This window comes from Chrysemys picta, chromosome 12, assembly GCF_011386835.1.
Source record: "Chrysemys picta bellii isolate R12L10 chromosome 12, ASM1138683v2, whole genome shotgun sequence".
NCBI lineage: Eukaryota > Metazoa > Chordata > Testudines > Emydidae > Chrysemys > Chrysemys picta.
Window position 1 is genome coordinate 38,478,433 of NC_088802.1, and position 27,078 is coordinate 38,505,510.

At 41.9% G+C, this 27,078-nt stretch overlaps 2 protein-coding genes across 2 annotated transcripts in view; both read left to right on the forward strand.

The window, feature by feature from the left end:
* Positions 1-1,728, forward strand: part of RAB40B (RAB40B, member RAS oncogene family) — a 47,353-nt gene extending 45,625 nt beyond the window's left edge. The window contains exon 6 of the mRNA XM_005297593.5: positions 603-1,728. Coding sequence (XP_005297650.1) covers positions 603-874 — 272 coding nt within the window. The 3' untranslated portion in view covers positions 875-1,728. The remainder of the gene's footprint in view (positions 1-602) is intronic.
* A 5,742-nt stretch (positions 1,729-7,470) lies between these two features.
* The window catches only part of WDR45B (WD repeat domain 45B), a 29,671-nt gene continuing 10,063 nt past the window's right edge, over positions 7,471-27,078 (forward strand). The window contains 5 exon segments of the mRNA XM_065562700.1: positions 7,471-7,751; positions 17,374-17,448; positions 20,801-20,902; positions 24,838-24,925; positions 25,462-25,563. Coding sequence (XP_065418772.1) covers positions 7,523-7,751; positions 17,374-17,448; positions 20,801-20,902; positions 24,838-24,925; positions 25,462-25,563 — 596 coding nt within the window. The 5' untranslated portion in view covers positions 7,471-7,522.

The following is a 27,078-nucleotide window of genomic DNA, read 5'->3' on the forward strand; positions in this document are numbered from 1 at the left end:
ATAGATTGAAATTGTCTTTTGCTGGAGTTTGAAGTATAATTTAACCAGTAACATTTACTTATGAGCTTGAATGATTCCCTCCAGTTCTGGATGAAATAAGGGTACCAGAGTGAGAGATTCAAAGCTTCAAAGAATAGTCTTATTATTCAGATGGGATTCCAGCTGACTGGAAAGCCGTGTAATGAGAGTTCAGTATGAGTGTTAGGCAGAGTTGGGGTAAAAGTTTTCAAAATCTTTGACATTCCATGAGACTGAAATGAAAGTAATTTTTGAAAATGGCACTTAAGCTTCTAAGTCACTGAGGTGTTTTTGAAAATGGTACCCTTGTTCTATTCAACTTGGGTGAGAGGGGAACAATTTTGCAAGATCTCTCATTGAAGCCAATGAAAGTTCCATGTGTGTAGGGCTTGCGAGATAGGGCAGGTTAGAGTTATGGGCAAGTATCTAGTACTGGAGAAAGGGTATAATGAACTGTAAAGAGAGGAAAACTTAGAGGATTGGTTTTAAACGTACAATGGACACGCATGATACTGTGTGTGCTGCCACCAGGTGGCTTACAAAAGCATACTATGTATTATAATATGTTTTGTTTTGTTTTTAAGTACTGAGTCTGCAAGATCTCTGCTGCCGTGCCATAGTTTCCTGCACCCCAGTGCATCTTGTTGACAAGCTCCCGCTCCCTGTTGCCTTACGAAGTCATCTCAAATCTTTCTCTATGGCCAATGGCCTTAATGCCAGGATGATGCATGGACGCTCCTACTCACTCACTGCCAGCAACAACAACAAAAGGAACAGCCTAAAGAAAGCTAAAATTATCCGTCCCCCACAGAGCCCACCAAAAAACTGTACGAGAAACAGCTGTAAAATTTCCTAAACCTGATGTGGCTGAAAAACAAGGTTGACTTTCCTCACGTGGAACCTTGAACACAAGGAGTCCTGTTGAATAGCTGAGCATGCTCCGTGTATCACATGACATTGACAAAAATAAGGAAAGACTTATTTTACAGTGTGCTCACTATAACAATGCTGCTTTGGAATGAATGATGTGTTCTGTGCAACAGAAGTGGATGTGACACTTTGCTTTTGGACTTTTAGATTGGAATTTTTGATGTGCACAATGCCTGTGTTTTGAGATGTGTTTTTTATAAAGGGAATAATTATCATTTTATTGAGTTGTTAATTACAAGAGATCTTGGAAGTGACTTGTGTAATTCACTAGATCAAAATCTGTTTTATGACAAACTTCATTTACAAATAGGCAAAAATTAGTGTGTCAGTTTGTAGATTAAAGCAGAGATTTTTTTTTAAATGCAATGTATTGTATACATTGTACATTTTACAAATGGTGAGACATTCTAGTACTATTGAAGTAGTGGATATGATTATTTTTTGTACAACTTCCTTGGTAACCTCGAAGCACTAATTTAACTAAGCTGCAAATGTGTATATAGAATATTATGCACAACATGTTTTTGTCCCATTCGTGTATGAAGCAGATTTGATAACGTTTTTGCTATGTTATTTAATACTTCTGGGGATTAATCTGTGGTTTATATTCTTATTTTTCTGTAAATCTACACTTTTTGTACCAGATGTTCTACAAGGTAGTTCTAGGAAGAAAATGCCAAAGACAATAGTTGCAACAAGCATAAGAAGAATGTGACTGAAGAGCTGCTTTATAGGGAAAGAACAATATTATTTAAAAATAAATGTTCCTGGAAAAACAAAGCCTGTTGTTTATTCTTCAGTAGGTGGCTTGCCCTCCTTTTATGGCGAGGCTGTTCCATAGATCATGAGGATGCTCTTCTTACAGCATAAATCTTCAAAAGTGGCATAAGAAGTTTTGAAGAGCAGTCTGAGTTAAATCCTCAGTTTGTGGGGAAAGGTGTCTAAATGATGGAAATGGTGTGACACCATGCTCCTGGGCTCATTGACACGCAGAGGAGTGATAACACCAATTTCCAGCGCCCTTGGTGAGAGTGGTATGTAGCTTCACTGCAGCATTTACAAGTGCCTCTGTTGAAATGTAATTTGGTAACATCTTGCAGTAGCAGTAGTTCTGAATCATCATAGATGTCCCTATATCTCCATAGCAACAGACCACTAGTGGTGCAAGTCTATCAGGTACAAAATGCCAAGGCTATATTGGGATTCTAGCCAATAGGTTATGCACAACAAAAAGATTAATAAATGATAACAAGATGCAGATGTGTTAGAAGATCAGATGGTAACACTCAAGTAAAGTGGGGCTCTGTTATAAAGATTAAATTGGGGTGAGGGAAAACACACACTCCCTTTTTTTCTTTTTTCTTTTTGGGAATCATTACTTCTGAATGATCCTTGCAGGTGCAGCTAGAAACAGAGCATCCCAAAGCAGGCATGTGGATAGAAGCAAAGTCTCTATTTTGCAAGGGCAGAGCATGTTTTGCTAGAACTCTTACACCAAGGCAGGTCAGTTGGGTTATTATTAGCTCTGACACTCCCTCAAGTTGACATTCGTTACTTGTGGTCCAATAGTAAAAGTGTAAAATCTTCATTCTCTTAAAAACACCAAATGAATTTATAGTTGGATCCTGAAACACCGCTCTGTCTCTGCCCTTACTCATCAGAATAAATAAGGGGTAAACAAACAAGCACAAGAGGGAAATGGAAAGTTTGGACTGTGGGATCATTTTCCAGAATAAGATTTGATATGTAAAGCCAAATGCCCAAAGCAAATCCTAAATGGTAAGCAGTACAACTGACTTCTACTTGTATCTTTAATAGTATGTTTATTTTAGGGGATCAGTTTAAAGCATTATCTGAATTGATAATAGATCACTCATCTCTCATTGTAGTTTTTAATTACTGTACATAAGCAATTTGTGCTGTTGCATTCTGCAACTGAAATAAAAGTTAGTGGAAGCCACAGGTGCTCAACACCTCTGAAAATCATGATCTAGGTAGCTCAGACTGAGCATTCAAATATAGTGGATACATTTAAAAAGAAAATCTCTGGCCAAATTGATATGACCAAAGTCACAAAGGGAATATGGCAGTGCTGGGCCTAGAACCAATTTTCTCAGCTTCCATACCTAATACAACAGGCTGTCTTGCCTCAAATCCGTAACAATCATCCACATTCTAGGACCTATTCCTGCTTCCAGTAGGTTCACTGCTAGCTAGATGTCCAAAACTATAATATTTGAGCACAGTGTTATGGAAAAGTCCTACATAATTTTATTAGTTCCATCCTTCTTAGTACTGTAGAAATTATTCCATCTACACAATTTAATAGAAAACAACTTTTTCCTGAGGTGGATTTTTTTTGGAACCCTCCAATAAAACTCTATAGCAGAGATACAATTTTTCAATTAAATGCTATAGGCTGGCAAAAAATAAAACTATAGAGAAATTCTCTTTTTTTTTATTACATTAGATGGGAAAAAGCTAAGTACTAGTGATGGCAGAATCCTTCCTCCACAAACCATCAAAGATAATTATTCTTTTATGTAGTGGCATTTTTATTATGTAATATGCATGTCACTTTATAGACAAACTTTAAAAAAGTTCCTAGTCCCCAGAAGCTTACAGTGTGAATTTGTTGGCGAACATAATGAGAAATTATGACACACCACAGAGGCAGGGGGGTGAACAGAGTTGCAGTGGGGGTGGTGATATTATCATCTCCATCTTACAAACTGTGGAAATGAGTCACAAAGAGGTTAAGTAACATGCCTGCTCCAAATGGCACCAAGTCTGGGACAGAGGAACTCAGATCTCACAAAATTCCGTGCTTTTGTCCTATACAAATTCTTTCCCTTCCACTATAAATAAATTGTTTCCCAAAACATAGGTGACTGGAACTCTTTTGCTTGCTCTTTATTTAATAAAAAAAAAAAAAAAAAAAGGAAAGTTATGATCCTGTTTGGCGAGAGGCAAAACATTGACTTGCTCAAGGGTGTGTCTGCAGTTGGATGCCAAAGAGAAAATTAGCCACAAAAGAGCAAAGTTCAGTTTTTGTTCTCCTGCAAACTTTATACTGGTCTTAATTATTCCAAAGGAAGGGTGTTTCCAGGACATTCAATATCCTTATCTGTATGAGATGTCTCGTTGTGTGTCTCTCTCTTCCCCCTGCAAAGCTAGAGCACTTAGGAGAGGCTTTGGCTATTGTTCCACCTCCCAACTGTAATTTCAAGAAGACAGGGTGTGCTGGCTAGTAGGCAGAGAGAGGTAATTTGCTTCATAGTGCATGCTTATTCAAAAATGTGTAAAATGCAACCAATGCAACTTTGCTGGGTGCCTGTATGATATTTAACATAGATAACTCTTAAAAACAAAAGACTTTTACCTAACCCCTCAAATTACATTACACACCAACTTATCCAACTTCATCCTACCCCATAGACCAGTGGTCTCCAAACTTTTTTGATTGCGCACCCCATCAGTAAAAAAAAATTGAGCATGCACCCCCTGCCGCTGGCTCTACCATTTTTACCGAAGTGCAAAAAAAAAAAAGCAAAACCGCTCAGACTCCCGCCCGAACTGACGAAGCAAAATAAAAGCGCTCCTCCTCCTGCCGTGCACCCCCAAGGATCCTCTTGCGCACCCCACTTTGGAGACCATTGCCATGGACAAACATCAGAGAAAAGAGGCTGATAAACTTTCCACCAGGCCATAACACTAACAGACAGTTTGAGTAGTTGGAGGGTGGAGGTAAGAGGATACAGTGGTTGGGGGCCATCTATGGAGAACATCTTTTCCCTAGGAGATCTCAACAATGGCAATACCATGGGGGAGTGAGTCTCCCAAAGAGACAGGGCTCAAACCACACAGGATGTTGAAGATCAAAGCAGGCATCCTGAATTGCACTTGGAAATTAACAGGTAGTCAGTGCAGTTTTTAGAGAAATGGTGTAATAGATTTTTCAGTATCTACCACCACCAAACCTGTAAGCAGTCAGATTCTGCATTAGTAGCTCTAGAATGGTCTCTAAGGAGAGGCCTACAATAGAGCACATTGTAAAGGAAGGGTCACAGATGATAAAAAGCTCTTTCTGGGATATCCTGGGAAGCTGGGCACTCTCTAAATGTGGATCTCTTGGGCAAATGGTAGCCAAAGCCTCTCGATAAGAGGGATAAAAATTCACCTCACTTCTCATGCTCTTGGTAAAGGCTGCCCTAGTACTGCATACTGCAGAGTCCATACATTACACGGCAAGGGGGCTGATATGGCATAGCAAGAGAAGATACAAATAGAGTATAACATTAAATATGGGTCCCTCTTCTGCATTCTCAGAGTCAGATTTCTACTCTGCCTCTCTGTCAGTACAAAGGAACCATAAAGCCAGTGGATTTGGCTAGCTAAGAACTCCTGTGTATGGGACATTGTTGAGGAAAAGAGTACATGGACAGAATGTCCCTGTGCTCAGGTGATCCCCAACTGGTATAATGGTCCTTTGTGGCTGCAGCCAAGTGGCACAATTTAGAGTGTAATCAATAAGGCCTGTGCCATAACAGTGCATGACAAAGATAAAAAAAAATCTTGAGTGGCCACCTCATTCAGTAAGTACTGTTCATCCTGTCTGCTGAATGAGGCTGTGTCTCTGTGGAAAAATTAGTACATGAACATGTAAGTATAAGACTACACAAGGAGACCACATGCCCATGCCACTTTGATTCTGGCATTGTCTAACTTTTGAGAGATTGACTTTAGTCTCAAGCCTTGATTCTTCAAAGACTCAGGTACATGCTTAATGTTATGGACTGTGAGCAGTACCATTGAGCTCACAGTGGCTTTGTTTTGGGAATATTCACAGTGTATAACATTAAGCATGTGCAAAAGTCATTGAAGGATCAGGGCCTTACTTAGTAACATTATTTTCACTTATTATGTGTGTGTGTAATAATAAATATACTGAGATCAGCCAAGCAAAATAATGTTTTCCCTTTTCCCTATTTTTAAACGTATTGCTCTCAATATCCTCAGCTGTAGCTATTTTGGGAGTGGTCATGTAGCTTGCATCCTCTGTAGTACACACACACAAACCCAATAGTAATAGCTAGTAACAATAAAAAAAAAAAAACAGGCAGTGGTTACAAAAGAATAACAATAAAATAGAAATAGGCAGTGATTGGCTGAAAAATGGTTAGAACAGTGTTACACTGTTAATATTTCATCTTTTTGTTTTCCCATCCTCATCCTCTTTCCCTCCTGTTGTTTGTTATACTTACTTGTTGCACCTTGTCTTAAACTAGACTACAAACTCTTTGAGGCAATAATTGTGTCTTTTTATGTTTGTACATTGCCTAGGACAGTTGGATACCTATCCTGAATGGGGTCTATAGGCTGTACCTAAATAGAAACATCAGTAGTAGCGAGGTCCTGAATGCGACACTCTTTCTTGAGCGAAGGGAGGCAGTGTCATAACCTGGAGCCTCTGTGGGCTGCATCTCTTTATTAAAGATGAGTTTAGGTGCAACAATCTGCTCCATTTTATATAAATTAAGGGTAACCCTTGAGGTTCCCATCCAAACTGCTAACATGGCTCTCGTATGAAAAGTTTTGGTGCCCCTGTGGCTATGTAGAAGGCTATGAAGGGCGTGATTTATTTGGCAGAAAGTTCACTGTGCATTCAGTTATGACCGGCCAGGCAGTAGCACTCAGCTCGCAATGGGGTATTGCACACACAAACCCGTATTGAGATACAGCCATTGTTCAGATCAAGATGGGTGATGACACATCAGTACCTAGGGCAGAATTTGGATTGAGATGGGGCACAGCATGTTGGAGAGCTGTAGCAATGCCCCGGGAGAGAAGGAGATGTTCCATACCTGCCACCATTTGAATGGTGTAATCAGGGACATGGGAGGGGGGGAGAAAGGCAGGGCACCCCTTTGTACAGTACTCCACTGAAATGTGTTGATCTGGAGAGCACTGAGAATAACATAATAGAAACAGAAAATTCCTGCCTTAGCACAGTTTGCATGGGTGCTGCACAGAGGACTTCTAGGTTCTCAATGCATACCCAGATCCAGGCTCCACCTTTGCCAACCCCATATGTGGGCCTCCCTCAAAGCAGCCCCAGAGGGAATCATAGAAGATTAGGGTTGGAAGAGGCCTCAGGAGGTCATCTAGTCCAACCCCCTGCTCAAAGCAGGACCAACCCCAACTAAATCAGAGCTTCCATCTGGGGTGGTGGGAAGTGAGGGGAGATTCCTCAGGGGCTAGAAGACTCCCCAGGCAGTCCTGGAGGGAAGGGGAGTCGATCCCCCATGATAGCCCCGGGAGGGGAACAGTGGATCCCCGTTCCAGCCGGGGGTGGGGCAGTGGATCCCTCATTGCAGCCCCGGAGTGGGCACTGGATCCCCCATGCCAGCCCCGAGTCACCCTGCCCCAGGAGGGGGGCAGTGGGTCCCACATGCCCGTCCGGGCTGGGTCTCCGGAGAAGGTGGGGGAGGGGTTGCCTTGCCCGTGCGGGGAAAGGGGGCGGCCTCCGCGGGCGGCGGTTCGATTGCTCGGCGCTCCCCGGCCTGGCGGGTGGATGGTATCTGGCTCGGCGCGCGGCCTGGCGGGGTCGGAAGCAGCCGCTGGCCTGTCCCTGTGCCCGCGGGGAGTGTCGGCGTCTGGGCTGCGGCGGGGCTCAGTCCGTCCGGGGCCGCGATGGTTTAAAGGCCCCGGGCCAGCCACGCATCCGGCAGCAGCCATGAACCTGCTGCCGGCCAACCCGCACGGCAACGGGCTGCTGTACGCCGGCTTCAACCAGGACCACGGTGAGGGGCCGGAGGGAGCGGGGAGCTGCAGCCGAACCAGGGGAATCGGGTGTGGGGGCATCTTAGGAGTAGGTTGGGTTCCTGTGGGGTTTGTCGGGGAGCGGCGGGGCCGCGGGTGCGGGGAGGGAGGGGAGGTGTCTGGGAACGGCGGGGCCGCGGGTGCGGGGAGGTGTCTGGGAGCGGCGGGGCCGCGAGTGCGGGGAGGGGAGGTGTCTGGGAGTGAGGGGGGTGGCGGGGCTGCGGGTGCAGCGAGGGGGGTGGCGGGGCCGTGGGTGAAGGGAATGGGGGGTGTCTGGGAGTGAGGGGGTGGCGGGGCCGCGGGTGTGGTGTGTGTGTGCGTGGGGCGGGGGGTGGCGGGGCTGCGGGTGCCTGGGTCTAGAAGTGGAGGGGTTGTGTGGGGTCGGGGGAGGAGTCGGCTGGGAGGGCAGTGGGGGAGGGTGTTGCAATGGAGAAATATTTCTTCCTTTTGTCCTCAACCTTTCCCTTTATTCTCCCTTCTTCCCCTCTTCTCTCCCCCCTAGGGTGACCAGACAGCAAATGTGAAAAATCGGGACGGGGATGGGGGGTAATAGGAGCCTATATAAGAAAAATACCCAAAAATTGGGACTGTCCCTATAAAATTGGGACATCTGGTCACCCTACTCCCCCCCCCCCCCAAAAAAACCCCCAAAACTTTTGGGACAACACAAACTAGCCCTCCCCCGCTGCGGAGGGAGTGGGGTTCACCATGAAGCAAAGGGGAGTATGACCTGTTGTTGGTTGGAGTGGGGCTGAAATGCCACTCCAGGGCAGCTTGTGTGTGGAAGCATGTCCTCCTCGCCTTCCTGGTGATACCACACTGTGCTGTTTACCTGCAGCCCTAGGCACTGTCTTGACCTCTCACTTCAAAATTTTTTTTTTTTCTCCTGCTGATGATAGCTCATCTCAATTGATTGGCCTCTTACAGTTGGTATGGCTACTTCCACCTTTTCATGCTCTCTGTATGTGTATATGCATCTCCTCAATATATGTTCCATTCTATGCATCCGAAGAAGTGGGCTGTAGCCCACGAAAGCTTATGCTCAAATAAATGTGTTAGTCTCTAAGGTGCCACAAGTACTCCTGTTCTTTTGACTAAATTCAGGGGCTGTGTGGCTTTACTCTAGGGCACCACAACTGTAAATCTTAAAATCCTAAAGCAGGTTTGGGAAGTGGTTTGTGTTTTGGAGTGTGACAGTGGTTAACCGTTTTAGCTTAAGTGCTGTTGGGAAAATTAAATGTTAGAATTAGGACCACTTCATAGTGTGGCTTCTGCAATAATCCTATTTAGAGATGCTTTCTGGCTTTTTGTATACTAGGAAAAATCTGGCATGTAATTCTATACATACTAAGAACAGTGAAAGCTATCACATCGACAAAGTGCCAGTGTTTTTGCTACCATCTTGTGTACACTACCTTTTCCACTCTTGCTACTGCTGGTGGGGCATTATTTATCTGGATTTTACCAGTGTAGATGCAGCTATTGTGTCCCTTAAAGTAGAGGGATATTTCTATATGGTATTTGCAGTGCCATGCCCTCATTTGTTTGTGTTTCTCTCAGCCATCAAGTCTGAGAAGAATGCTTTGGAGCCAAAGTCTGTGACCAGAATTTTCAAAAGTGGTTAGTGATTGGTGTGTGTGGTTTTTTTGGGGGGAGGGGGTATCCCTGCTTTTCAGTTGGCAGGTCCTTTGGCACTTTCTGAAAATCAGGTTCCCTTTTAAATTTAGGCACCTAAAATCACTAGTCACTGCAGTGAAAGATATTTAAGTTGTAACACAACTTCTTGTGTGTCATTAGAAAAGAAATAATCGCCTAGTAGTTATTCTTAATGATGCCAACTGGGACAGAGAATGTTGTAGATGCTGATGCAACTTTGCCCCCCACCCCTTGAATTTGTCTGAAATGACATCCCTGGTGCTGATCATTATTTAATTATGGTAGCACCCCAAAATGTATGAAGGAGTTGTACAGACTCTTAGGAAGATAGTCCCTGAGCTGAGGAGCTTCCCTTAACTGCATTGTTAGGTACCTATTCTAAATAAACTGGTAAGTTAAACAATCCCCTAGTTATATAGGCAAAGAAAGTGAGGGAAGTTCTGTTTGCAAGCTATTGTAACTCTTTCCAGTTATAAGTGGTATATTTGTACATTTAAAAAATAGCCTAACCATTATGATACCTGATAGCATTTAGGATGCAAAAGTGCTTATCTGAGGGCTTCTCTACACTGGCAATTTACAATGCTGCAACTTTCTCGCTCGGGTGTGGAAAAACACCTGCCTGAGCTCAGCAAGTTTCAGCGCCCCTCCTGGCGGTGTGTTTTTAAAACAAACAAACAAAACAACAACAACAAAAAGAGTGCTGGAAAAAAACTCTCCCAGCACTCTGTCGCAACCACACAAGCCATGTTAAAGCGCTGCCGCGTAGACTAGCATTGCGAATGTAGACTAGTCCTTATTAGCTTTTTTTTTTTTCCCCCTGGTCATTTTGAATGTAATTCTAAAAACAGTAGCTAGGAAGAAAACCTCACTACTTCTTCCGTTTTCCTACTAACCAAAAATAGAAATCTGAGTCACTGGAGTGCTGAAACTTAGTGTGGGTGCCTGCATATAATTTTTCAATAACCTAATTTCTCATAACTCAATAGTCAATCCTGTACTTACAGGAATGATCTAATAGGGCTGGAAGAGACTTTACTTCTGTGACTAGCATGTTTCATTTGCAGTATCAGAAATCCATATTTTCCTCTTATTCTTTGAGCAATATTACTACTATTTTTGTTAGGTATATCTCCATATATATTTATATATCTCCTAGAACTGGAAGGAACCCCCAAAGGTCATCGAGTCCAGCCCCGTGCCTTCACTAGCAGGACCAAGTACTGATTTTCCCCAAGATCTTTAAGCGGCCCCCTCAAGGATTGCACTCACAACTCTGGGTTTAGCAGGCCAATGCTCAAACCACTGAGCTATCCCTTTGCATTGAAGTTTAATTGTCTTACAGAAAAGACTAAGTGCTGTCAAGTACTTAAAAACTTTGACAAAAAATGTTGTGATTAATTTAAAGTTCGATATAATCTTAATCTTAACACTACAGAAAACAAACTTCTGTAGTGTTTTCTGTCCAAGGATCTCAAAGCACTTCACAAATTAATGAACAAATAAAAGAAACCTTATAATCTTGTCTCCTAAGGAAGGAGTGGTTTCACATACTGAGGGATTCCTCTCCTTTTATACCCACTACCCCCTTGGTGTCATACTGCATATGACAGAGTTGATAATAGAATCTAGAAATTGTCTGTCGGTCCTGTGTTCAAACTATTAGGCTGTTCTCCCTTTCTCTCGAGCCTGCCTAACAGAGCAAAACAAAATGGTTAGACCTCATGATGCAGAATTGACTTCGCAGCTGACAGGTTTTAGACAAAGCGTGCAGTCTTAAGTAATGTGCGTAGATCAGAGGATGCTGTTGGACATCAATATAACAACACATCTATGTGTCCTCGATCCTAAAGTAAAAAGATTTCCTCTATGCAAAATGGCGCTTCCTAGGGCAAGCATTTCAGCCCCTTCCAAGCCCTCCCTTTTTACTTTGGCACCACTGAGTCAATATGGGCAGACTGTACTCATTCCACCAATAATAGTCAAATTCAAGTTATAGTTGCAGATTAAACAATGTACTACTTTTTTCTTTAAATAAGAAAAAGGATAAAAGTAAAGAAAACAATACTTATGCTTCTAGGGGCCTTTGAAAATTTTATACAGTATTTAAGTCCGTTTGATTTTCTTCAATGAAACTTAGGCTTCTGTATGCCTAAGCCACTGTTGAAAATGGGATTTGGGCTCCTAAGTCACTTGGCATTGTCACAGGCATAAGCGCTACTGTAGGTTATGGAAACACAAGTTACAGAGTTGAAAGTGTAGTAATGATACCTCCTGTCCGAGTCAACATCTGCATCTTTTGCTTGGTCCATTCTTTCACCTGAAAGGTTCAGAGCAGCTTGTCATGTGAAGCAGAGATTGTCACCATGCTTCCGTGGGTCACAACTGAGAATACCAAATTCAGGACAAGCTGCTGGGAAAAAGGGCGGACACACACCAAAACCGGTGTTGTTCCTCCATGCGATATACCAATCCAGCAACAAAAGTAAACTTCTGTCTCACCACACCGGCTAACAAGAAGTCAGAAATGCAGCCTCCTTGGGTATTACTGTCCTGGATTCAACACCCAGACACTAGACTTAATGATGAGTGGTTATTTAAAACCAATTTCATCAAACAAAAGGGTTCTCTTGATCCCAAAGCACCAGACACATACCCCAGTCAGTATATAACTCAGATCTTACCCAATAATCACGCTGTTGCCAATCCTTTAGTATCTAATATCTAAAGGTTTATTTATAAAAAGAAAGAAAGGTGAGGGTTAAAAGAATCAAATAAATACAATAATTGCAAAGTTCTTGGATCAGGCTTGTAGCAGTGATGAATAAACTGCTGGCTCGTTAAACTTCTCTCCTCCTCAAACCTCTGGACTATGAACTTAGAATCCTCTTGTCTTGCATAGTTTTCACTGTCAAGAAAAAAACAAAACCCTTAAATATGAAAGCTCATTCTTGTTTCCTTCTCTCTCCCACTCCAGCAACTGCTGTGGTGGTCTCTGAAAATATTCCTACACTGCAGCTTGGAGCATGCCTCCTAGCCCAGGTAGGCAGACTTACACTAGCTTTGCTTGAGCTAGTGCACTGTAAATAGCAGTGTGGACATTGTGATATGGGCATAGGCTTGGCCTTGGGTGGCTAGTCTGAGCCAATCTGACCTTTTGGGTCTAAGCTCAGGTGGCTAGCTTGACCTGCTGCCCATGCTGTAATGTCCACACTGCTATTTTTAGTGAGCTAGGCCGAGCAAAGCTAGTGGGAGTCTGTCTACCTGGGCCGGGAAGCACACTCCCAGCTGCAGTGTAGACATACCCTAAATATATTGTGTTCAGTTAAGTTTCCTGGGAATGTCTGAGCTTTCCTTCTAGTTCCCTTACCCTGGGGAGTCTGCCTTTGTAGAAAACATGCAGTGGCATTATAGCAAATTTTAATGTCTGCTAACATAACATTTCTCCCTTGTGGGGGAAAAAGCTACAGAGCCTTAGAGCCAGTTGTAAGGTTTGTCAGATAACTTCATAGTTGCAGCTCGTGGAACTAGCCCTTTGCTTTGTCAGCTTGATGTATGTTGCAAATCAATGACACCTGGCAAAATAAAGCTGTGGATCTAGCTTGACTAGAAGCCTCTCAGTTCAACACATTAAAGCATCTTTAATATTATAGTTAGTAAAAAGACTTTTTTGATTGGTAAATATTAGCCATTTGCCCTTTTCCATGTGTATACACTCTCACACATATGGAACTTTTTTAGAAACTGAGCGAAGCAGAAATATCAAAGCTTAGCTTGAAGTTGTGCTCTACAAAGTAGTACATCAGTGCCTGTGAAGAAAATCATTGGCCTTTCTCGTCTCGTCTGATGATTTTTGTAGTACTGAAAGCAGATGCAGAGGTAGCTGCTTATGTTGCCCTGGGTGTCTGCTGGCAATGAGTGCTTGCGAAATAAAAGCCTGATACTACACCTATTGAAAATCTGTGGCACCTGCTGACATCAATGTGAGGAGTAGTGCACCTGTTGTAATTGTTGCTTTCCATGAGCTCAGTCAGCAGGAATCCTAAGGACACTCCCAAACTTGCATCCTGTGCATGGTATAATGGCTCCCCTCCAACTAATCAAGCTGGTGGATGATCATATTTGAAAAGAAACTGTCTCTTAAAGTAAGATGGCAATAAAACTGAGGAAAAGAGAATGAATACCCTAAAAAATCCAGTGATTTAACAATTCAAAGTTCTCAGCACAAACTTCTAATGTCATTTTCGTCCATCTCCTTTCCCTCAAACTTTTTTGTTGGCCTAGACCAGGGTTCGGCAACCTTTCAGAAGTGGGGTGCCAAGTCTTCATTTATTCACTCTAATGTAAGGATTCACGTGCCAGTTTTTAGAAGGTCTTTCTATAAATCTATAATATATAACTAAACTATTGTTGTATGTAAAGTAAATAAGGCTTTTAAAATGTTTAAGAAGCTTAATTTAAAATTAAATTAAAATGCAGAGCCCCCCGGATCAGTGGACAGGACCCAGGCAGTGAGTGCCACTGAAAATCAGCTCGCGTGCCATAGGTTGCCTACCGCTGGCCTAGACTGAAACAGCTTAATAGGCTATTGGGTTAATTTAAAATTCTGGCAGTATTTCAGCCCTCTGAGAGAGGGATAAGGATTTCTCCATATACCCAAGTACTATCTTGACTGCTGACCTGGAAGGTCCATGCATACAAATACAGGATGCTATCAGTCCTCAACAAATTATTTTTCCTGAAATTTATAACTTGCTGATGCAAGCTAGTTAAAATGCCATATCAGCCATACCTATCTTAAAATTATCTGTAAAAATAATTCCAGTATATAGTTGATGATCCATAGTCAAAAGATTCTGAATATCCTTGGTGGCATGCAGATGCTTCACCGCATATATTTATGCGGCATAATGATCCCAGGGACTGGCTTGCTGCCTTCCTAAACTGTGTCAGGGAGATCTCAGGGTCTAGTGACAGTCCATGGGGCAGTCATTAATGAACACTGATCTAGAGTACCAGATATAATCATTTTGGGGATATGTCTCTTCATTAATTGTAGGTATCCATAATAAACATTATAGACAAAGTACAGATACCATAAGATGTCTGCTTGGTATAAAGGGTTTACAAAAGTGAGAAAAATATGCAGTCTGAACCTTATTTCCAGGCTCTCTCTGCCAGAACAACTAAGCTATTTTGACATACAGGAACAATTGGACATAGGGATCTGAGCAAATAGTTTGGCAAGATGAAGGAAAGTGTGAAGTAAGGTTTTTCATTAATAGTTTTGTGGATATTAATTTGTGGTTTATAACTCAGAGCCTGACAAGACCCTTGTTTTTATTATTTTGGAGTAGATGTTTGTGACATTACGTGGGGTTCAATCTGTTGAACAGCAGTTTCCCCTCAATTCTCCAACCTGGCATGCCTTTTACACTGCTACCTGGTCTGCTCACACACAGACTCCAGCATGTAAATTACTCCCAGCTATACTGTGTGAGTGCTATGGCCAGATACTCTTGAATTATGCTGCAGAGCAACATCAGCAAATTCCCAGTCCCAGACTTTCCCTCAGAAATGCACATCTTGTAGTGTCCAGCCCTGTCCTGGGCAGCACAAGCTCATATAAATCTGTCATTTTATTAATAGAAATTACAGGATTCGTGTGTATCATTCAAATGGAGTTTCCCAAACACTTCCATCCACCCACACTGGTTTAGATAAAAACAAATTTATTAACTACAGAGATTTTAAGTGATTAAAATAACCAGGTATAAAAGTCATCATTGGTTACAAGGAAATAAAAGATAAAATGCATGCAACAAGCTAAGTGAATCCAAAACAAAAGTCTCTCACCACATAATTCAGCAGTTTTACCGGCTGAATTCCTTTCAGACAGGATTCTTCCTCAGTCCTAGGCTTTTTCTTTGTTCCTCAGGTGTTGTGGCTGCTGTGAGTAGAGAGAGAGGGAGGAATATTTTGGGGCATCTATTCCCCTTCTTGTGCCTTTTCCTCTTTTGAGAATTTTCTCCTGCTGGGTTTCAGGAGACATAGTCTGTGGGGATGGGAACCTCCAACTGTTCCTTTGCCAAGATGTAAATTTCTCACTCATACCCTTTTTCTTGCCAAAGAATGGCCACTTAACCAGGTGATGGTCCATTTGATTTCGTTGACACCAGTTTGCCTTTTGTCTCTGAGGAACTGGTTTGTGGCTGCTTCCCCAGATTTGGAATATATCTTAACCTGTAGCGTAGACAAGCCCTATCTCCACACAATTTATGTTGTTCCGGGGTGTGAATAAGCCACCCCCTGAGTGACATAAGTTAAACTGACCTAAGTGCTGGTGTGGACAGTGCTTGTCAGTGGGAGAGCTTCTGCCAATGTAGCTACCACCTGTCGCGGAGGTGGTTTTATTATGCCAACAGGAGAGAGCTCTCATCTTGGCATAGAGTGTCATCACCAGACGCATTACAGTAGCAGAGCTGAACTGTAGCACTTCTAGTGTAGACTAGCCCTTACTAACATCATACAGTAGAATCTTATAACTTTACATACAATGTTGCTACATACATTACCAGGACAATAAACATCAGCAAATCATGTTCCTTATGGATAGACACTTAATACACAAGTTTTCAATTTTTGTATAAAAGGTTGTTTAAAAAAATTTCAGAGGAATAAAATCAAACTTGTTCCAATTACTTTGTGACCTTGTATCTCAAAGTTCTCTATGAATTTTGGTATGCCACTTGTAAATTATTGTTTGCTGTGTTGTAGTTGGATTGGGCCCAGGATACAAGAGACCAGGTGGATGAAGTAATATCTTTTATTGAACCAGCTTCTCTTGGTGAAAGACCAGCTTTTGTGCTACCCAGAGCTCTTCTCACCCACCTTATCTCACTTTTAAATTGTGTATTTGTTTTATCAAGTTAATTTTTTTCTGTAACAATCTCTGCATGCACAATAATTACCACCTCTGAATGCTTGTTAATGGCTTCTATGTGTTCTGCCTTAGTCCAATACTGGCAGGTAGTATGACTCACTACTTACTTGTGATAAGTGGAACCATTAGTATTTACTAACTTAAATCGAATAAAACAGCAGAAGAACTCACTGGGAGTATGAAGGAATCCATTAAAAAGGCATTTTTCTCCCCCATCCCCCAATCTAAGAGATCTGCATAACTCAATTCTGGACTTCAGCTTAAAAAAAAAAGGTCAGATCTGTAAAATCTCTGTATATTATAAATTCTTTAGTTTATAAGGTCAGTTGCTTGAGTTCCTCTAGTTCCCCAATACGTCTGTTAGTCTATAAGATGCCACAAGACTCTTTGTCGCTTTTTACAGATCCAGACTAACACGGACCCCTCTGGTACTAGTTCCCCACAGTTAATTGGAACTGATGGACTTCCAACTTTCACTATCCTGAAAAGGACTTCAGAGCGTGGTAGCTAAAGAACTATTCTCACCTATTTCAGGAACGAACATGTTAGACAATGTAGTAAAGTTTTAATTAGGAATCTGGATATTTGAAATAGGACTCCTTTTTAGTACATGAAGTGAATATAGGGGTTTTCTGTGCTAGCTATTACTGGGGAGAGTAAGTTTCAGTAAGAATACACCAAAACTGTGATTTCCTTCTCCCACATTGACTCATGATCAAACTGCCTCCTATGTGATATAATATCTCCTTTCCTTCCATTGTTTCTTCACCACCTGTTTAAACAGAACACCAGGGACTTCAAACCTTGAAACAAAGTGAGGAAAAACCAACTTTGCACAGTTTCCACTTACGTTTTCTATTTTGAACTACTAAAGATATGCAACAGTCTTCTTGAAATAAATTTCATTGACATGAAAGCTCTTGAATAGTGACCCCCAGCCCTCTGACTTACTCTGTTTTGCCTGTATTTCATAATTAATGCATATTTTTCATTTTATGTTTTAGGATGCTTTGCATGTGGAATGGAAAATGGATTCAGAGTTTATAATGCAGATCCTCTCAAAGAAAAAGAGAAACAAGGTGTGGGATGCTTTCTCATTTTTCTATGTTAGCTCTGTTTTGAAAGTCCAGCCTACTTGTCTTCTCCACAGGGCTCTTGCCTGGGTAACTTTCTTCCTGCATTGAGCCCTTGTCCAATGACTTTCCTTCCAGTCAAGAAGGGTTCCACTGGCTTCACAAGGAGTCTCATTCATGCCACTTCTAGATTGGCAGTTTAACTTCTGGTAATCCTCTATTGCCTGAGCTAACAGACTCAGGTGTGTGATCTTGACACTAGCATCAGACTGAAACCTCTGTAGACTGGTCACTAGAGGGGAGTCAAGTATCAGGGTGTAGCCGTGTTAGTTTGTATCTACAAAAACAACAAGGAGTCTGGTGGCACCTTAAAGACTAACAGATTTATTTGGGCATAAGCTTTCGTGGGTGAAATCTGTTAGTCTTTAAGGTGCCACCAGACTCCTTGTTGTTTTTGTAGAAGGGGGGGGGGTCAGCAACACATTGGAAGTATGAAAAAACTCAGGTAGCTCTCTAAGGTCACAGCCTAAACAACAGGTTGGGGTGTGTTTTATAAGGGAAAACTCCACATCAAGTGGCTAGAGGACTAGGTTGTAATCTGTATTGGGCTTTTTCAGCCGATCCTGTCATGTAAAAACTGCTTTGGTGGTTCTGTTAAAGCCTATATACAGTTTTTGCTCAAGAATAAAACTCGACAGAAACTTAGCGAAAACCATTCTTCTAACCAGTGGAGGGAGCCAGACTGCATCTGTTCTGAAAGAAATGGCAGTGTTTTCTGTACCTCAAATATAACCCCTTCTCTTCTCATACCCTCCTGTTTGACCACCAGTGAGGCCTCCAGGGTTTCCTAACAGCCTCACTGCTTTTCCAGTCATCTTTCTTAAGCATTCTCTTGTAACTTAAAGTAGCGTGGAGGTCTCTGGTTCCAGTCCACACATCCTTTAGTTGTCCTAAGAGGGATGTATCTCCTCCTAACTGCTAGTGATATCTATCTTAATCTCATCTGTGCTGAGTATACTCCTACCATTTACTCCTGAGTATACTCCTACCTATTTTGCTTCCCATCCCTCAGGCTCTATGTTCTTTAATCTGTCCCGTCCCTAGCCTTTCTGATCCCACTCCTCTTTCTATTCCTTCTAGAATTCAAAGTCTGCCTTCAGAAAGCTCACTGTCATTCATGACTTTCTATCTTCTTAAACTCCATTTCCTCTCTTTCTCTGAAACCTGGGTGTCTGCTTCTCATTCGTCTTTTGTCTGAGACTTCCAAAGGAGAGGTCTCTTTTCTAAACCTCCTGTCATGAAGGCCTTGTTGGTGGTGCATGCTCCTCCATATCTGTCTGTAAACTTGAATTGTATATAATCCAACACTGTTTTCACACTGCCCTCAAGCATAGTGGCTGTCATTCCTTTACATTAAACACAGACAGCACCATCACTCTGGTTTCCTGGTATCTGAGTCAGAGAGACACTTGGTTAAAAAGCATCTGGTTGAAGCTTAATCTGTGCAAGACAGAAGTGATGCTGGTAACAGGGCCAGCTCCAGGCATCAGCGGAGGAAGCACGTGCTAAGGGGCGGCGTTCCGTCCATTCTTGGGGTGGCAGCTGGTAATTCCCCCCAGTACAGATTGTCTAACAGTCTAAAACTGTAATGTTAGGGCACTTGTCCACTGATCATCAGTGTGATGCTGGACTAAAGTGTCCTTCTGGACTCCTACTCTTGGATACCCAAATGGCGCTTTTAGCTTAAAGTTCCTTCCCATTGGACCAAAGCATTCATTATTTCCTAGTCCAGATGGTTCACTGCTACTTGGGGATGGAAGTGAATGCCATGAAGAAGCTCCAGATGGATGTGCATGTGTTGGTTCATCTTCAGAGCAAAATAGATTGAGCACATTCCCCCTCAACCCCATTGTTCTGTATGCTGTACTGGCTACCTGTCCAATACCAGGTCAACATGCTGATCTACTGTGCCCTGCCCAAGAGAACTTTCTTACATATGCCAAGTAACGTTTTGCAGCTCACTAGAATTGAGGCGCTTATAGCACTGTTAAGTACAAAGCCCTGGTTAGTATTAACTGCAGAGACGGGAGCCAATAAAATTAATAGTTTTGAAAATGAGACTCGTGGGGGGAGGGGATTGAATTTGAGTGGCTGCCCTACAGCTATGGAACTTTCTTCCACCAGATACTGGTGACCATATAGCTCACTGTGCAGAGGGAGATTTAAGAACCGCTCAATTTTGCCCCTGAAGACTGTATGGAAGGATGATAGAATTTTGAGAACCAAAAAGTGAAACTGGCTAGAATAAAGTTTTACTTTTGTTTAGTTTAATTGCATAAACTGAGAAGAAATCAAAAAAGTAAATGGCATAAAATAGTAACAAGTGCCTCTGCCCTTTTCTCTTACATCTCTCCCATCACATCTGATGTTAGCTTTGATGCCTCATCATCTCATCTGCTTTTTTCAATACTGCCCATAAACATGGCATGCCTACCTAATCTATATTTACTAAGCCACTTTTCCCCACTCAAAATCCTTCCTAAAAAGCCTCTTCTTTCCTGTTGTCTGCAAGAAGTGTTAACATACCGTAAAAGAGAAATTAATTTTAATGCGATCATCGATATATACGTACCATAAATGAGTAACTTCTTGTTTTCCATTTTAAAAAGTATACTTCAGTATTTGGTTGGGGGAGGGACATCATACTTTTTTTTGCAATCATAAACAATTTTGAATATCTAAGTGTCCTGTGTGGTGGTCTCTGCTGAAAAAACTGTTAATTGTAGCTAAGAATAATCACTCTTCTTTTGATTCTCTTTAGTATCCACATGGCGGGGCGGCTCCAGGCACCAGCGCATCAAGTGCATGCCTGGGGCAGCAAGCCGCGGGGGAGGCCTGCTGGTCGCCGTGAGGGTGGCAGTCAGGCTGCCTTCGGTGGCATTCCTGCAGGAGGTCCGCTGGTCCTGCGGCAATTCGGTGGCGGGTATGCCGAAGTGCGGGACCGGTGGACCTCCCGCAGGCATGCTGCCAAAGGCAGCCCGACTGCCGTGCTTGGGGCGGCAAAATACATAGAGCTGCCCCTGCAGATGGGGACAGGAGGAGATCTCCACAGAGTATCTCTCAGTTATCTACCTTATGAAATAGCCTTAGTCCTATAATGAAGCATTTTCTTGTGGCAATACAGTAAAAGGCCTGTTAACATGGACTTGACCTCAACTGTATTTTGCACTTTTATAGTAAATTCTACAATGTCACACTTTCTGTAAAGAAGAAAATGTTCCAATGCTATCTTAGACCAATTCTGCTGTGAAATTAAGTGCTGAGTATATTTACAAATTTCATTTTTTTTGTTTTACAGAATTTCTAGAAGGAGGCGTTGGCCATGTTGAAATGTTGTTTCGGTGCAACTATTTAGCATTAGTTGGTGGAGGGAAAAAGCCAAAATATCCACCTAACAAAGGTACAGTGTTGAGCACTAAGGAACATATTTCATAAATGTTTCTGGCATCTTTGTGTCCAACAAGAAATCTCAAACTAAATTTTTTTTTATAGAATCCAGAAAGTCTGTGTGTAGCCTTTGAGTTGCAACCTGCCTAAAATTGTTTTAGTATTTTAAGTTCAATGAATAATGTGTATCTTCCTCTTAAGCCAATGGGAATTGTGCCTGCTCGTGAATTTGACCCCAGACTCTACTTCTGTCATGCTTACTTTGGAACATCTGTGGCTCTTTCTAAATCATTTTACTTGGTGAATGGCTTGCTCACCATTTTCTAAGATGTTGAAAATAAACACTAAAGAAACCTACTCTGGAATGCTTGCATTTGTGATGGTGAAATTTCACCATCACTCAGACCTGCATGCCAATAAAAATCAATCATGCAAAAATAGAAAGGAACCCTGACAGAGCTGCAAGCCTGGCCAATGATTTTGTATATTGGCTAAAACTTTCTAATACGTTTTAACAATTTTTAAAAACCTCTGTCTGAGAGGGCTGGGGGAAATCTTCACAGATTTCTTGCAGTAATGGTATTACAATTCATTTTCAATCTTGACAATATTGGAAACTTTCCCGGAAGCCATAGTTATATTCATTATTGTGCCTGCCATGTTTAGAGAACTTGACGAAAACTAACAAAATATTAATTAAGCTCCTCCTCTGTGACCAAGTCTTTCTAAACTGGAGGACTTGCTGGTCTGAGATGCACAAAGACTGAAAAATTGGCACTTAGTTTTGGAGGTTTTTCAATTGTTTGCTAAGCCCTTGTTATCAAGTCAGTAAAGCTGGCCTGCTCTCAGTGCTAAATTATAAGGTGCTGGCCATTTTAGTGTGTGTTTTTTTTTGACACTGTCAGGTTACAATGAATGCTCATAATGTGGTAGCAGTGAAGTGGCCTGTATTTCATCATAATTGCTGCAACTTCAGCTATTTGCATTCATATGTCTTTAAATCTGATAAAAACCATCAACACTGATGTACCTACTCAAACCAGTTGACTTGAAAGTGAAAGACTCTCTCTTCAATTAAGGCATCCAGTCCCCACATCTTAGTGTGAAAGAAAAATGTAGAATCAAATGAAATAAAAATCTGAAATGAATCCACATGTTCCATACTATCCATAGAGATTCTAATTCCATGGTCTAATAAGAATATACCAGTAGGAATCTATTATCGACCACCTGACCAGGACAGTGATAGTGACTATGAAATGCTAAGGGAGATTAGAGAGGCTATCAAAATAAAGAACTCAGTAATAGTCAGGGATTTCAATTATCCCCATATTGAATGGGTACATGTCACCTCGGGATGAAATGCAGAGACAAAATTTCTTGATACTTTAAATGACTGCTTCTTGGAGCAGCTGGTACAGGAACCCACAAGGGGAGAGGCAATTCTCGATTTTAGTCCTGAGTGGAGTGCAGAATCTGGTCCAAGAGGTAACTATAACAGGACCACTTGGAAATAGTGACCACAATATAATATTTAACATTCCTGTGGTGGGAAGAACACCTCAGCAGCCGAACACTGTGGCATTAAATTTCAGAAAGGGGAACTATGCAAAAATGAGGGGGTTAGTTAAACAGAAATTAAAAGGTACAGTGACTAGAGTGAAATCTCTGCAAGCTGCAGGGACACTTTTCAAAGACACCATAATAGAGGTCCAACTTAAATGTATACTCTAAATTAAAAAACACAGTAAAAGAACTAAAAAGAGCCACCATAGCTTAACAACCATGTAAAAGAAGCAGTGAGAGCTAAAAAGGCATCTTTTAAAAAGTGGAAGTCAAATCCTAGTGAGGTAAATATAAAGGCGCATAAACACTGCCAAATTAAGTGTAAAAATGTAATAAGAAAAGCCAAAAAGGAGTTTGAATAACCGCTAGCCAAAAACTCAAAAGGTAATAACAAAATGTTTAAGTACATCAGAAGCAGGAAGCCTGCTAAACAACCAGTGGGGCCCCTGGACGATCGAGATTAAAAAAAAGGAACACTTAAAGACGATAAAGTCATTGAGGAGAAACTAAATGAATTCTTTGCTTCAGTCTTCATGGCTGAGGATGTTAGGAAGATTCCCAAACATGAGCTGTCCTAGTAGGTGACAAATCTGAGGACTTGTCACAGACTGAAGTGTCATTAGAGGAGGTTTTTGAATTAATTGATAAACTTAACAGTAACAAGTCACCGGGACCAGATGGCATTCACCCAAGAGTTCTGAAAGAACTCAAATGTGAAATTGCAGAACTATTAACTATGGTTTGTAACCTGTCCTTTAAATCAGCTTCTGTACCCAATGACTGGAAGATAGCCAATGTAACCCCAATATTTAAAAAGGGCTCTAGAGACAATCCCGGCAATTACAGACCGGTAAGTCTAATGTCAGTATCGGGCAAATTAGTTGAAACAATAGTAAAGAATAAAATTGTAAGACACATAGAAGAACATAAATTGTTGGGCAAAAGTCAACATGGTTTCTGTAAAGGGAAATCATGTCTTACTAATCTATTAGAGTTCTTTGAAGGGGGTCAACAAATGTGGACAAGAGGGATCCAGTGGACATAGTGTACTTAGATTTTCATAAAGCCTTTGACAAGGTCCCTCACCAAAGGTTCTTATGTAAATTAAGTTGTCATGGGATAAGAGCGAAGATCCTTTCATGGATTGAGAACTGGTTAAAAGACAGGGAACAAAGGGTAGGAATAAATGGTAAATTTTCAGAATGGAGAGGGGTAACTAGTGGTGTTCCCCAAGGATCAGTCCTAGGACCAATCCTATTCAACTTATTCATAAATGATCTGGAGAAAGGGGTAAACAGTGAGGTGGCAAAGTTTGCAGATGATATTAAACTGCTCAAGATAGTTAAGACCAAAGCAGACTGTGAAGAACTTCAAAAAGATTTCACCAAACTAAGTGATTGGGCAACAAAATGGCAAATGAAATTTAATGTGGATAAATATAAAGTAATGCACATGGGGGGGGGAACCCCCCCCCCCAACTATACATACAATATAATGGGGGGCTAATTTAGTTACAACTAATCAGGAAAGAGATCTTGGAGTCATCGTGAATAGTTCTCTGAAGACGTCCACGCAGTGTTCAGTGGCAGTAAGAAAAGCAAACAGAATGTTAGGAATCAGAGGGTGGGGAACAGGGGGGTTGAATGGGAGCAGGGGTTCTGGGGGCAGTCGGAGAGAAGGGGTGGTTGGATGGGGTCAGGGTCCTGGGGGGGGGGCAGTCAGGAAGGAGGTGGGGTTGGATGGGGTGGTGGGGGGCAGTCAAGGGACAGAGAGAAGGGCAGATGGATGGGGCAGGGATCCGGGGGTGGGGGTGGGAGCTGTCAGGGAACAGCGGGGGTTGGATGGGGCAGGAGTCCCGGGGGCGCTGTCTGGGGGCGAGACATGGGGGAGAGGGGTTCGGATGGGGGCGGGGGCCAGGCCACGCCTGCCTGTTTCGGGAGGCACAGCCTCCCCTAACTGGCCCTCCATACAATTTCTGAAATCCGATGCCACCCTCAGGCCAAAAAGCTTGCCCGCCCCTGCTCTACAGAGTTGGTTGCATTTCAGAGATCAGTAAGGTGAGGGTTTTTTGTTGGTTGGTTTGTACATAGTTTGTAAAGCACTCTGGAAACACTTGAGATATTAATGTTATAGTAATACCTCGACAATTGTGCTTCCGTCTTAATTCTTTACTACTTAATTTAGGGGGGAAAAGCAATCATCCACTGCAGTAAGCCCAGGCTGAATACAAAACTAGGACCAATGTCCAACAAATAGCTCTTCTTGTCACTTTATCAAACTGATACAAGTGCTTTCCAGTTAGGAAGAGATTGTGTCAAACTTTTTAGAAATCTGAAATGAGATATTACTGCTGTTCTGATGGGATCTTTTCCACCATTTTAGTGATGATCTGGGATGATCTGAAAAAGAAGACAGTTATTGAAATAGAATTTTCAACAGAAGTCAAAGCAGTTAAATTGCGAAGAGATAGGTAGGTATAAGTAAAAATTTATCATGTGCAAGGCGTTATTTGTCTGTTATGTGTAAAGGTGTTTTTGAGATATTCTCAGTTTATGAAAGGAAATTCTTTAAAGCATATGTCTGCAACTAGAAATCTATTTAAAATGGGGCTTTTGGACAAGCTTTTAAAAGGGTGAGTGGATCAGAGTTCAAGTAGATTGGTGTATAGCTTACCACTGAAACTTTCTGCTTTCTCATGTACAGAAGAGTGTTACAGGGGTTCCTGTAGGTCTGTAGCAGGAACCCCTGCTTGAATTTGTGAACAGCTGGCACCTATCTGCTTTCTGTCTTGTTAATTAACCTTCAGCCATGACAAAGTGGTTTTGCAGGAACTGCAGTTCCTGTTGGTTGGGAGGGTAAAAGTGTAAGAATCAAATTAAAGTATGTTGAAGGCATTGTACAATTGAAATAATTATGCATTAGTAGTTCTGTGTGTATCTGTCTCTGTCACCTTTCCCTGCTCTTGATTGAAAAGACATAAGTGCTTCCCTTTTTTATCTGTTTCAGAATTGTGGTAGTTTTGGACTCAATGATTAAAGTTTTCACATTCACACACAATCCCCACCAGTTGCATGTCTTTGAAACCTGCTACAACCCTAAAGGTTAGTAGTGTACTTAAAGTGGGGGAAGGTAGGTGTTCTTTTTTTGGCCCTTGTTACTCTTCTTTTGAGTCTGTCCCATTTTTATCATTACATTACTCATCTAGTTCAAATTCCTTGCTTTATTCACTTTGTTTAATTTAATTAACAATGAGTTGTTTTGAAACATTACAATCATACACTTGTGGAATGATGCTTTTGTTGCAAACTGTTAGCATAAAGTCTATTTCACAATGCTTCATAACACTTTATTGCAGGAAAGTTCTCTCACTTAATCTACATTTTTATTATACATGGGTTTGGTTTGTCAAAGAAAGATGGTACTGCCCTTTTCTGCACAGTACTTGTAAAGTTACAAATCTGTGTGCTCTGAAAATGGATGAGTTTTCTAGCACAGAATACTAATGATCAAGGATAGTTCCTACTAAAGCTCACATCATGGAACAGGCCACCCAAATACCAAGAGAACCTGTTCCAATATGGAAATAATCCCCTCCCGACTGCACAGTCCCAGTTGTCACCTACCACCCCACAGTGGAACCCATATGGGTATCATTAAGCACTTACAAACCATACTCGATGGGGACCACATTCTGAAATAAATACCCCTCCCTCTTCTGGCCTTCAAACAGCGCCCCAACTTCTCCAAGCTCCTCAACAGCAAGCTCCTCACAGACCAGGACACACCAACTCAAAGCAGCACCAGACCCTGCCAGAACAACAGGCACACAACCTGCAGACAAATCTCCTCCACAGTTACGATGATCAATGCCCCCCTCCCCCAAAAAACCACCTTTCAAGATCCATGGGTCCTACACACTCCTATTCCAACAAGTGGTGTACCTCATCCAGTGCTCTAAATGCCCCAAGAACAACTATGTGGCTGAAACGAGACAATCACTGTGCTCAAATGAACTTGCACAGAAAATAAGACACCCTATCACTTGGGTTTTTTTTTTCTCCTCCACAAAGTGATTCCTCTATCTGACCTCTCAATCTTCATCCTCAAAGAAAATCTGCACAACACCTTCAAAAGATGACCCTGGGTGCTTAAATTCATATGCTAGACATTTAAAAATCCTGGATTGCCTAGAGCTACTGAATTTATGGCTTATTACAACAATCTATAACCCACTACAACCCTCCAGCCTTTCCTCCCCCCCCCCCATCCTTTCCATCCTATGGCTGGGAAGGTGTTAATGGGCCACTTAACACACATTAATCTAAGAGACCATTCAAGGTGAACTAATTACACTAAACCAGGGGTTCTCAGGACAAATTATTTGGTGGCCTCAGAGTGCAGCCACTAACTCTTGCTAAAATACTTAATTAGCTTTAGGAAAAACAAATATGCACACATACACGTCCTAATCATTGTAATTTATTTATTGCTAGCTTGTAAGTCTTTTTTGTGAAAAGTGATATTAACAAACATACACGTATCACTTTTCACGGCAGATTTACTCAGCCCTGGCAAGTTTGAGGACAAATTAAGCCCTGGATGGGGTGGGGGGGTGGGGGGGGG